We start from the raw sequence: 13,891 nt of genomic DNA on the forward strand, positions 1-13,891 counted from the left end.
TCTTTATAAAAGTTATATGTGATTTCTCCCTTCCCCTGAAAATACCTTACTGCTCTATATGTATTTTAGGATTTTAGTTGACTAAGATAACCGAACACAACTGAAACTGAGAATACAAACTGTATTCTTTTATACGCTCAGTTTTTGACCCATCCCTGACCTCTTTTAGCCAGTGCTGTTGTATCTGCTGTGGGAACAGTCTAATCAACTGTTAACCTTTTCTCACAAAGCCTTCATTTCTAGTCAGTTGTTAACTTTCACTGATACCTCTTCAGACTTAGCATGGTTTCCATTACTTAGTCTTTCTCAGTTTTTGACCCATCCTTTAATAATCTTTCATTATCACCTTTATTCAGAAAAAGTGAGTAATAAATCAAGGAGATCTTTCTCAGATGCCTTTCCTCCCATGAGTTAGCCAGTGTGTAATTCTTCATAATTCCAATGTATTAAGTTTGGGGAAATACCTGTTAAGTATATTTGCTGTTTTTAGAAGATCCATTTTTCTAGCTTCCTTTAATCTTAAAATTTAAGTAATCAACCATTCCCTTCTTTAAAGGAAAGATTTTGGAGCATTTTAGCAAGATGTAACCTTGGAATGCCTAAATAACATCCATATTTCATTTATTATTTAGCTGGCTTGCTAAATGAAATACCTATTACATTGGCTATTTGATACCTAAAATTCAAGTTAGGTAAATGTTTAATTTTCATCTTGTTATACTGTTTGGGAAACACCCAGTAAGAAATCTTACTAGTTTTTTTAAACAACTAATTTGTAGTATAGGTCTGAAATCTGAAACTTTTGAGTACCAACATGATACTACAAGTAGGAAATGCCACAGATAACCTCCTGTGGTAGGTTGCAGTCAAAACAAAAGCTTACTAAAATATATATAAATTACTTTCAGCCTGTGTGTATACGGTATATATGAAATATAAATGAATTTTGGGTTTAGATTTAAGTCCCATCCCTGAGATTATGTATACGTATATATTGCAAATATTGCAAAATCCAAAAACATCTGAAACACTTCTAGTCCCAAGCATTATAGAAAAGGGATATTCAATCTGTATTCTGATAGACTTGTACATAATGGACAGAAGAAAAGATGTGACTCCTTGGAAGTTACTGACAAGTAACTCCTGAAGATAAATTGTCAACAATCAGAATCACAAGAGCCACATCCTGGGCCTTTCCTGTACATGTTCTGCCTTGGGGACCTTGACCTCTTTTAGCCCAGTGCTGTTGTATCTGCTGTGGGAACAGTCTAATCAACTCTTTCTTTCCATCTTGTATCTTATTTTTTTCTCTTTTTATTGTTCAAATTAATAAAGTATATCTACCTTCCTGGATGATAATAACAAATTAGAACTATTTTATGTAGATGGCAGGTCATTATGACATTTGCCTTTTAATATTATTTTCCCATGTCCTTTGTCCTACTGTAATTCTTTATAATAATTTCTCACTAAAATTTGCTACATTCTTCTATAATTTCATGTCTTGGCATAATTAAAAGATCTCTAGTTGTATAAAAATTGTATGAGGAAAGTAGGATTAATAGTTGCTTTTACTTCAGAGGTTATTTCAAAGGTTTATTAGTTTATAATATATATATATATATATATATATATATATATATACACACACACACACACACACACACATATGTATATATATATATATATATATATAATGTAATACTTCTCTATATGAGTTTAGACAGGTAGTGAGCATCTCTTCCTCAAACAGCTCCATGACTTTTGTCACTGCTTAGATTCAAATTCAGATTTAAGGAGATCTAAGTTGGGGAGTTATTATCTTCAACATTGTTTTTTCTCAAAATAGAAGTACTGGGTCATGTATGCCTAAAATACAACGCAGAAATTATTTAGGTAGGTCTCTTTCTTGTAATCAATCTGATCATTACTGCCTGGTTGTAAAACCATTTTAAAATACTGGTCTTTCTTTTTTCACTGTCATCATTTGTAGGTTATCTCTGATGTTGAAGAAGATGCTGGAGAACTAACCAGAGAGAGTATGTGGGACCTATCTTGTGAAACTGTGAGAGAGCAGCTTACAAACAGCATCAGAAAACAGTGGAGAATTCTGAAAAGTCATGTAGAAAAACTTGATAATCAAGGTAACTACTTCTTTCCTGCATGCAAAATGATTTGTGATAAGCCATTTATTTCCAGTCACTTGGAAAGCCACAGTATGGGCTCTGCCATGAAGCTGGTAGCTCAATTTGGTGGTTTTAAAGCAAGATTTTGCCTACTTTTTGCCATGAAATTTTAACTTCAGTAAGAAAAATAAACTTTGCTCTCAAAGTAAATCTTTGAAAAGAGGATTTCATGTATCCATCTGCTCTGAATGCAGTATACAGTTGAGCAAACTGTTTGTTTTTTTCTATATCTTGAAAATGAAGACATTCATTAATACAGAAAAAGATGAATCTTTTGCTCACTCCAAGATACTTGCATGTCACTAGGTTCTAAATAATTAAAAATTATTTTCAAAATAATAGATGTTCAATGCAAAATATCAATTAAGAAGAATATAAAGTAGAATATCCTGGTTCAGTTCCTTTTATATAATACTTAACAGGTGAATATCTTTGTAGACTTCTGTATGGATTTACAAAATATTTATTTATTTAAAAATATAAAAATAAGATTTCAATATTATATATATTTAATTCAGTGTGCTTCTTTCATTTAACAGTATTATTTTAGACATTATTCCCTGGCTTACACTTAAATCTATGTTGATGAATATATCCCTAATATTTTGTATTTGTTAAATAAAGTCTCCATGGTTTAAAAGAAGTTCATGAAAGAAAAATTATTTTAAATTACCAAAAATTTATTCAACATCATTGTTTTAAGTAGTAAAGAATAATGAGCAAAATTATTAGTCTCAGTATTAATGTACATGTTATTCATGTTAGTCATTGTCTTTTAGTACATAGTAAGTATGTCTGGACTTCCTATTTGTTGAATGTCGTATGAGAGAACAAGATTTGAAGACTGCATTGATCTCTGAAACACTATCAGCAAGAACATAGTTATGAATTTATTATTTTTGTTAACATTCTGTTAATGTAGCTAATTTGTCTATTTCTAATCAGGACATAGTCTTGAATATATATGGATTACAAATTAAAGGGTGACAACAGAGCTTTGCAAAAAGTCATACAAATTTAGAGTTGTTATGAACTTCTAGTTGCTTTGCTTTTAAAAAACTTTATAATGTTAAAATAACAAATTTAACTTTATTTTGTTTATTAAAAGGAAAGCACTAGCCGGGTGCAGTGGCTCACGCCTGTAATCCTAGCGGCTTGGGAGGCTGAGACAGGAGGATCATGAGTTCAAAGCCAGCCTAAGGAATGTCAAGGCACTAAAGCAACTCAGTGAGACCCTGTCTCTAAATAAAATAAGAGCTGGGGATGTGGCTCAGTGGTCGAGTGCCCCTGAGTTCAATCCTGGTACCAAAAAAAACCTATCTTTTTTGAAAACTATGAGATTCTACAAAAAGTTCTGAGACCCTTGATTTTTAAATACATGCTCAAAACATCCCAAAACTAATGGTGGTATTAATCTTTGTCATCTTACTGGATTTCTGTTAGTTTCAAAGGTACATTTAGAAGGTTTTAATGATGAAGATGTGATATCACGACAAGACCATGAACAAGAAACTGAGAAACTGGAGTTAGAAATTCAGCAATGTAAAGAAATGATTAAAACACAGCAGCAACTTTTACAGGTAAATGTGAATTACCTTTCAAAGCTGTTCTCCCCTATAAAAGGCCAGAATTTTACAGAATCTTACTAGATTTTATTCCTGTATTTCTTAAGATCTTTATATTTATCACTTTTCCCAGTCTAAACCAAGTTGTCTGCTAACAGGTGATGTCCTGTACCCTTTCTTATATAGTTGAGGTAGTAGTATTTGAGAAAGGAGAATTGTCATGTGACTTTCTGATTCTTCATAAATGTCTGCCCTTTCGCTAAAGTTTAACCTGTCTTCCCTTGCTTTCATTTCAACTCGGAGTGTTGCAGGGATCCCCTGGAACTTACTATGTTTTAAAATTAATAGCAGCAGCTCGCTACTGCATGTGACGATGATACCACTTCACTATTACGAGACTGTTATTTGTTGGAAGAAAAGGAACGCCTCAAAGAAGAATGGTCCCTTTTTAAAGAGCAAAAAAAGAATTTTGAGAAAGAAAGACGAAACTTTACAGAAGCTGCTATTCGCCTAGGATTGGAGGTATTTTAAATAGTTGTGCTTTTGAAAATTCGGGAGGTTGGGGCATAGCCTTCAGTAGAGTGCTTTTAGTTTGCTTTTATTTCTTTCTTATCCAGTTTTTTCTCTAAAGGATTTTATTGGTCATCTCATAAACTGAAGGGAGGCTAAGCATATGAACATTATAGAATGATATCTTTTTTTCCCTTACCAGATTGGGAATTGCAGTTTTTAAAATATAAGCTATAAGCATTTATTTATTCCTTTCAGATTGGCTTTCTTCTGCGAAGAGTTTTAGTTTCATACAACAGTGTCTTAGGCACCTTAGCCTCTATCAGTAGGTATGCCAGAAGACAGTCAAGCAAGAACATGTGCTTTGTTTGGGGGGAAAAAAATACAGTTAAAAACAAAATTCTCCTTCTATCTCCAGTCTCTCATTCAGGGATGTATGCATTAATAATTAATAGTTTAGATTGTTTATTCATGTATAATTCTACAGCTTGCTTTTTAAAGCAATGTATTACCTATATATTTCCATTCAAAAATTATAGAAGTAATGTCTGAACACAGTTTTTTTTTAAAAAAATATGACTACAAAGTGAGAAAAAATCCTCTTCCTTTATTCCTAGTTTCACTCCTTAGTGGTAACCACTATTAAATGTTTGTGTTGGTAAATTCTTCTGAAAGTATTCTTTTAACTTAAATATATAGTATTTAAATAATTTTTTCTCGATGTTAGTCTATCAATTCTCTGTTGTGTAAGATAAAAGAATATAGTGATCTTATGGTATTTTCCACCTATACTCTTCCTCATTCACATCTGATTTCTTCATAATATTAACTTTTGCTGTTTTGGTTTCCTTTTTTACTATAAATAAATAATATATTTGATGTTTCCATATCACATTTGTTCATCTTCAGACAGTATCAAATCCCTGCAAAGAAAGATGAAGAAATTCTGATAGTTATCCTCTTCCACCTCTCTTTCCCCCTTTACTTGGCTATTTTTGTTTATGGTATTATTTTTCATTGTCAGGTGTTAACACATTTGTGTTCCATCCTGTAATATAATCAGGGTAGAAATAAGTACTTTGTCAAAAGTTGAGACTTGAAAATTTAAAACCAGGCAACAACACTGATAGCATCATGATTATATAAATATTGTTCATTCCATAAACTAATATGTTTAGACACATAGAAAATTTTCTGTATTATTAAACTTCGCTACCCATAAGAGCTGTATTACTAGTTAGTGAATTCTTTGAATTTCTCTGTAGCTTCCTTTCTGACTTTCTATATTTTCTAAATACAGATTTAGCTGCTGTATTTCTTATATGTATCTCATGCTTTTCTCTTAGGGGTTTCTTTTGAATTTCCTATGTTATCATCTGAAGTAACTTTTCATAAATAGTACATAAGAGATAAACATTTTGAATCCTGGAGTACCCAAAAATACATTCCACATTTGTTCTGTCACCTTTTTTCCCCTCATAGTGTTGGAAGAATTATTCCATTTCTTCTCATGTTTGATTTTGTTAAAGAAAGGCCAGATTATATTATAACCTATATTACTTTGTAGATAACGTTAGTTTCTATCCCCTTCTCTGGAAGTGTTTGGACCTTTCTGTTCCTACTATTCTGAAAATTTACCAGGATATGTCCAAATAGTTCTTTTTATCTGGAAGATTGTGTCTACGGAAATTTTATCTATTTTTTAATTTTTCTCTGTTTTGACTTCGCTGTATTCTAGATATCTGTATGTTCAGACAATGTTTGGCATTCTGAGTATTTCTTTAGATATTCTTTTACCTTTATCTTGTGAATCACCAAACTGGTGATTTTAGTTTTATTATTCACTTTAGCCACATAGTTTGTTTTCAGAATTTATCTTTTAAATGTTCTAATTTTTGCTTTTTAAAAAAAATCTTAATTTTTGCTTTTCTTTTTAAAGCTTTGTTTTACAGTCATTGATTCATCTGATAATATATGTTAAAATTTTTTTAAAGGTTTTTTTCCCATTTATTGAATTACCTGTTACCCATGGTCATCATATATATATATATAATATCTTGGCCTTTTTTTTCAAGTCATTAGTTTTCTTGCAATGTGTGATGAAGATACATGATTCTGTATTAATATTTATGAATAAAGGACTCTATATTTTAAGAGGTGATATGACATGGATTTCCCCCACTATGAAAGTCTATTTTATCAGTAGCTGTCTCCTGGGGGCGGGGAGCAAGAGCAGTTTGTGCCAGCATGTCCCGTGGGAGCACCTTCATTCTGTGCCCCTGTCTGACACTGCTCTTGCTACTTTGCCTGGTGTCTTTCTTTGCATAAAAATATTAGCTGCTGGTGGTCACTGGGGACAGTGGTGGCAGTGGGACATGAGAGGGAAGGACGAGAGACTGCTGTTCAGAAAGGTGAGGTGTGACATAACCTGTATATGCCCTCTTGTGGCTTAGTGGTGGTGGCTGGTAAAGGGCTAGAGAATGAAAGAAATGATTGATGAAGCCAGAAGTCCGTTTTTCCCCCCACTCATTAATTTATAAAGTACTTTTTCTGTTTATGATTTTATGTTTATAATGTGTTCTGTATGTTTTTGCATTGTTCATTTGAATTCAAAATTACTATGAAAATAGGGATTGTTGGTTTATTTGGTGAAATGGGTAGAATTTTTTAAACATGATTTTCTTAGTTTCCTAGGTTAATTTATTTGATATAAGGAATATGTATAAATAAGCCAGAGAGCAAACACCAATGGAGAAGTCGTGAAATGGCAACCGTGTGTATATTGAAGTATTAACCATTATTTCTTTGGTTTGTCGTCATGGTAGAGAAAGGCTTTTGAAGAAGAAAGAGCCAGTTGGTTAAAACAGCAGTTTTTAAATATGACTACATTTGACCACCAGAACTCAGAAAATGTGAAACTTTTCAGTGCCTTCTCAGGAAGTGAGTACTTCATAAACTCTTTAATCTGAATATGTATCCAAATGAAATGTACAGATTATTAATATAAACCTTTGTAGATCACCAGAAAAAGTTCTTTTAATTTGACCTAAAAATCAACTTTAAGATTTTATTTACTGAGTCAAAATGAGAATGAGAGGAAGACTATACCTATCTTAAGTAACTTTAATTGTGAATGAAATAATGTCAGGTTTTTGAAAAATCACAGTCTAGAGGTAACATTTTTATAACTAGATAGTTCTGTTTGCAGGATATGCAACAGAGTTGGCAAGTTAATTTAATTTGTTCTCTCATATCTCTTTCAAATGGATCATCCTAGTAGCTGTCTTCACTGTTTTTAATACCTCACCACATGTACTGCATCCTCCCCCCCCCCCCCTTTTTTTAACAGGTTCTGATCGGGACAATCTTATAGTGCACTCAAGGACACAGCAGAAGAAGCCTCACAGTGTGTCTAATGGGTCTCAAGTTTGCATTTCTAAACTGACTAAATCTCTTCCTGCTTCACCTTCTACTTCAGACTTTTGCCCAACACCTTCCTGTGTATCTGAACATAGGTATTTGTTTGTGGGTGATCTTTTTACGTGTTTCCAAAAATTGCAATGCTGAGGAGAAGTTGACATACCTGTAGTATTAGCAATAGTAGAAGTTTGGGATAGAAATTTTGTAGATGCGTTTATTCATTCTACAAGTACTTACTAGGTGTCCAGTATATTGGCATTGTGCCAGGAGTACAGCAGCAAGCAAGGTAGATCTGGTTCCTATTCTTTGAGCTCAAAATTATATAATGTGTGTCTTTTTACTTCACATGTAAAATACAATTTTATTTGCAATAGTTAATATTTTAATATAACAATATTGTTTTCACAGTTTTTATGTAGTACATAGTTTGTAGATCACATATTGTTCTAAGGGCATTGGATAAGCATTTCAGAATTTTATTCAAGATTTGGGTGGGAATCCAAGTTTTTAAAAGTGTACAGTTTTGTTATGTGGAAAACAGTATAAGAGTCAGTAATTAAGCCAGGGGATCCAGTTAGGAGTACATTATTGGAGTTGAGATGAGAGATTATGGTCATTGGAACTCAGGTCATATGTGAAGATAAAAATGTAGAGATTTGAGGTGTATTTAAAGATAAGGCCAGTAGATTGACTGATATGTTGAATATGGGAAATGAAAGTTTAATTTATAATCTAACAATATAAACCTAGTATTTTCTTACATGGAATGTTACTGAAACTCCCAAATTTATCAATCAGAATTATCTACATATAGATATAAATTCTCATCATATACAAAGAAGTCATTTTATATCTAAGTTATCTCAGTCATTTTTAAGTTTGTAAATTTTTACTTTTTTACATAATTATTTTTATTATGAAATATTTGACAGGTCAGTATTCCTTGAAGGCATTGTTTTGTGGTTTAATTAAAAAGTCTAACATTTAGTACCTACATGACAGGATGTGAGTTAAGTTTTAATATAAATTAAGTTTGGTTCATTGTAAATATTCAGTGGCACCAAAAATATATGTAAATAAAAATGTATTATTAAAAAGATTTTCTGTTTTTGTATTTTGAGGGCTACCCTAAACAACTTTAGTGGCAAAGAAACAAAATTTTGGTGCTTAAATGAACTCTGTTTAACTATTCTAACCTCTGAGAATGAGATGAACAGAATAGAGTTACATAAAGCTGTGCATCTTGACATAATTCTTGAATTTTATATTATTTTATAAATTCATATGTTTTATTCCTGAAGAAACTTGGTTTTTATTTTATAATAAGATTACATTAAAATAATTAGGTGTATTTGTAACTAATTTCTATAACAGCTCCTTCCTTACTTCTTTTACTATAGAGTAGAACTTTATACAAAGGCTGTGCTTTGAATCTGTGCAGGGTGACACGTGCTGTATTACTTACAGAACTAAGTTGATCATTGAACTTACCTGAGACAGCTCTGAGGTTCAGGGATTTTGAGGACTGAATTAAGTATAAGCAATTTTTTTAAGTATAGATAAAGTGTAAATAAAATTTTTAGGTTATTGGTTTCAGTTTTTAGGACTAACAACATTGTCGTGTTGTAAGGTCAGGTTAGTAAATAAAGGTTATGGGAAATGTACATTTAAAAAGTTTTTCTGAAAAAATTATGTAAGATATTCAGGCAATAAAAATATATTATTCATTGACTCAGCTTTGTGGATTTTAAAGTAATCGTTTCATATTTCTTTGTTTTGAGGCTGGTTGAACTTAAACCATCTGGCTTTGGAGTCTGATCTCTTAATTACTTTTATAGGCCCTCATTAAATATCTGAATGGACGGGTGGATGGACTCATGAAAGCAAGCATGAACAAGCACACAAGCAAAGAAAAAAACAATAGGATTAGAAAATAGTAGCAGAAAGATGGAGACATGGAGCATTAGCTTTCAAAATCCACATGTTCTGTATCTACTTTAGGCTTCATTTGGGCAGCATGCTTCAGAGTAGATTAGAGGGACAGATAAAACCGATAGTAAGGAGATGGATAGGTAAAAATGATAACCCATTTTGAAGCACTTCTCTTTAATGTTCTTGATCAGTATGTCCTCAAAATTTACTTAGCACAGGATGTGGGAGCAGCCAGAATTTAGACATTGAGGGATATCTAAAGCATATATAATATAAAAGAGGGAAGGGATAATTATTAAGATTTACCTTTCTTTTTCCAACAGTTCAATCAATGTACTGAATATAAGTCCTGAAGAAACTACACCAAATCAGGTTGGAAGAGAATGTACAAATCAGAAGTGGAGCATAGCATCAAGACCTGGGTCACAGGAAGGTTGCTACAGTGGATGCTCCTTGACCTATACAAATTCTCATGTGGAAAAAGATGACTTACCCTAGATGTGTGGATGGGATTTTTTTTTTTTTTTCATTAACATGTTCATCAGATTTCACATCTAAGTTGAAACAGGGTATGCCATAAAGTCAGTCATCTCTAATAATTCAAGATGGTCTGAGTTGTTTGTTTGGATTTCCCTGTCTTCCCCCAAAGAGCTGAAATGCTAAATGTCTTTAAAAGGATATAAAAGCTTTGGATATGTATTTTTAGTAACAGAAACATCTGGTTCTGTGAATAAAGGAATGTATAGATGTTTGGATGGAAACAAAGCACTAGAATGAGTTTCCTCTTTATAGGTATTAAAAATAGCACTTTTAGGAAACTGATTATTGTAAATGTTTAATTTTTGTCCCAAATATAGTTGGCATTGGAAGTTTAACCTTTACTTGAATGTATACTGTAGATTTTTAACAAAGCAAGTTCTATATTTATTATGTTTAGTGTGATTTTGAAATTACCTCTTTCATGTTTTAAATAAAATGAAATTTATGTATGTTTTGTACATAATATACATGATTATGTTAAGAGGCTTTAAGACTTAAAAACTTCTACACAACCATGAGTACAGTAAAATCTTCAGTTGTATTCTGTTTACAGGTGTGTTAGGACCATTGCCACATTGCATTTAAGGTTTTGTGGGTTTTTTTTATCCATATGGGCAATAAATATTCGAAAATCTGTTCCATGAAGCTGAGTTCTTTAGATAATCAACATTACTAACATTACATTTTTGAGATTTTTTACAGCATTAGATTTTTATTTTATATACATAGGATATTATAATTTTTAAAAGATTTGATTATAGAGTAATGGGGAGTAATGGGGCAAGTCAACGAAAGTACCTTTGAATAACAATTTTGAGAGCATTGATTTAAGATATTTGGATGATAAAGATATTTAAGATGGATGGTGATATTTTCCTTATTAGATGGGTACCAGTAAGGTAATAATCTATATCAGCTAGGACTTTATATCATTGACAATAATTTTTTAATAATTTTTCAATGAAATATTTACCACTAATGATAAGTAAATATGGCAGTACAAAAGTATTGAATTTTATAATCCAGATATGATACTCTGGACAGTCTTGTGTCATTTCATTTTCAGAACAATCTTAGGCTCTTTTGTCTCTGTAATGTTTCTGATAGCATGTTCTTCATGAACAGTAAATTATTATTGATAGTAATAATAATACTTGTAGGCCCAAGCTCTTCCCCTGGATTTCCATCAAAAAGCTTTTAAGTGCCTAACCCTCCCTGCTTTTTGCTGTATATAAAAGCCTACACAGGTCCAGTCTTTGCTAGGTGTGGTAGTTAAGTCCCATCTACCTTCCCGTTTTTTAGCAATTTAACCACTTACATATGCTCACCCTGTTTGTAACTATTCCATTTAAATTTCCAAGACTACCCCAAAAAAAGGCTTTCATGTTATCCATTCACTATATGTGACTCTTTAGCGTTGTGTAGCAGTGGCCATTTTTTTTCAGGGCTGATAGTATCTTGAGACGTTAATGAATATACCAACACTAACCCTATTTATAGTTCCAAGGAGATGGCTCTTGAATATTAGTCACTCACTACCTTCAGCTTGATGCATGGACACTTCTTTAGTCTTTAAAATATTACAAATTTTACAGAATGTCAAGAGAGATTCTGGGAAGGGACCTAGCTAAGATATAATCATTCTTTTGCTATTTTGCAGTAATGTGGTCGAAAAAAAGGCAATCAGAAATTTTAGAAATAAATTTTCCCCAGGGGTTTTCATGTTGTACTTTGCCAGAGGTAAATAATCTGATTTTTATATTAATCCTCTTTAGAGAATACTGTATTGCATGAGGATGGATTTCTAGAAAGCAGCATCTTTTTTTGTTGTGTTTTCATTTTAAAATGTGTTGAATTCTCTTATTGGAAAGAAAATTTCCTTGAGACTTATTTGAAAATGTAAGGTGTGAAAGAAACAGTAAAATGAAAACCAGATTTATTGTGATTTTGGTATTTGCATAGATCTGCTAGAAGTTGTATTTTTTACCTATCACTTTTGTTTTGCTATACTTTGCAATTCTAGATTTTTGTTTTGTTTTGGGTTTTTGTCTTTTTTTTTTTTTTTGAGACAGGATCTTGCATAATTGCAGTCTTCCTGGTTCAGGCTCTCAAGTCACTGGGATTACAGGTGTATGACACCAGGCCTGGCATGTACTTTCCTGTTCTAAAATGATCCCCAATCACCTAGGGTTTCCAGAATGTTGGTGTGATTTTCCATGTTGGAAAACCCCTGAATCCACACATAAAATTTCCAAGAATTTCTCTTCTAAAGATATTTGCAATATACTAATACTGCTGTGCTACAGTCTTACATCTAAGCCATGATTAAATGATGGTACCATAGTGTACTTCAGGATTATCAGCCCTCCTGATAATCTTGTTTTCTTCTTTATCAATATGTAAGTCTGAAATATTTTATGCCTCATTCATTTTTCTATATGACATATCTGTTTTGAATTTTCAAAGCGTAAAAGTGGCAAAGAAAATGGGAGATAAAAATTTGTTTCTCTTAAATGTTTGCACTTGCAGTTTACAGTGATGAAGAACTTAATAGAACAACCAGTGATACCAGAAAATCATTAAATTTAATAGGTGTTTTCTTACAGAGGAATATATTAATTGATACAGGACAGTCCATAGCAAATTGTTTGTCTCATGGTATAATTGAAATTCTTTGTTATTTGGAAAGAGTGCTGTATTTAACCTTAGCTAGCCAGGATTTATTTATAGGCTTGTGATAACATGATTTCTATGGAAAAACACATTCCATGGTGCATGTTGAGAAAAGAGTACCCTGAAATCCAGTCTTGACTTCCCCTGGGGAAGCATCTGAAAGCCCCGGGACCCCAGAAGAGGATTTTGCGGTGTGTATGCCTGGAGCGCCATGAATTATCAAGGCCTTCTATGATTGTCCTGTTGTAAAATCTTTGAAATATATTTCCCAATGTAAATCATGTTCTTATTTCTAGATTGAATTTAAGTATGGATTATTGAACTCTAGTAAACACTTTTCTTTATGTTTGTCTTTACTCTTTTTCAGTGTTTTGATAAGCATTTATTAAGCACCTACTATGTGTCAGGGTTTATCACTTCTTTCCAGTCCTTGGGAATAAAAAGATAAGCACACACTCCCTGCAGTGGAGAATCTGAGTTAAGTGATAGATTGGCCATATAAATCTAAATTGTAAAATAAACTATCCACACTTTCAGTCTTAAATAATGTAACTGATGGTTCTGTTCCAGGGCCTCTCATCCATTTTGTGATCGTCACACCAGGCTTTCAATTTTGTCTTGGCATTATTAACCACAGGAAGTACTATGTAATAGATTGTTTTTCACAAATGGTTCATATGCAAAGCAGCATAGGGTATTCTCCCTGTTATCTAATTTAGCATTTGCAAGGATTTGGGCCACAAAGATAAGGAAAACAAATCAGTTATTCTAGTCCTTTTTCTAAATAGTGTTTTGGGTGTTTTTCTCTCCCCTAAGCTGGATGTAAATTAGAGTGGATTGATTAATTATTTGATATAAAAACTTTCATATGACTAATGTTTGTTTTTAAAGAATACTTCTTTACAAATAATAGATTGGGGAGGGCTCAGGAACTACTGTAATGCCAGTAATACCTTAATATTCATATATTTAAAATTCAGAAATATTTGTTTCTAGTATAATGCTTAACACAGTAAGCATGTCCCAGAACTCTTCTTTCTCAAGAGAGTAGGAATCTTGTTTTAT

General features: G+C 32.3%; 1 protein-coding gene across 4 annotated transcripts in view; it reads left to right on the top strand.

Moving 5' to 3' along the window:
* LOC107158284 (SSX family member 2 interacting protein) overlaps positions 1–13,170 on the top strand; it is a 37,283-nt gene extending 24,113 nt beyond the window's left edge. For 3 of the 4 annotated variants that reach the window (XM_015504750.2, XM_048815004.1, XM_048815003.1), the window contains exons 9-14: positions 1,994–2,144; positions 3,630–3,766; positions 4,100–4,273; positions 7,087–7,201; positions 7,611–7,776; positions 9,937–13,170. In XM_015504750.2, coding sequence (XP_015360236.1) covers positions 1,994–2,144; positions 3,630–3,766; positions 4,100–4,273; positions 7,087–7,201; positions 7,611–7,776; positions 9,937–10,111 — 918 coding nt within the window. In that variant the 3' untranslated portion in view covers positions 10,112–13,170. The remainder of the gene's footprint in view (positions 1–1,993; positions 2,145–3,629; positions 3,767–4,099; positions 4,274–7,086; positions 7,202–7,610; positions 7,777–9,936) is intronic. The other variant, XM_015504751.2, reaches the window with a different exon arrangement.
* Positions 13,171–13,891: the final 721 nt, after the last annotated feature.

This window comes from Marmota marmota, unplaced genomic scaffold (genome assembly GCF_001458135.2).
Source record: "Marmota marmota marmota unplaced genomic scaffold, marMar, whole genome shotgun sequence".
Taxonomy (NCBI): Eukaryota; Metazoa; Chordata; class Mammalia; order Rodentia; family Sciuridae; genus Marmota; species Marmota marmota.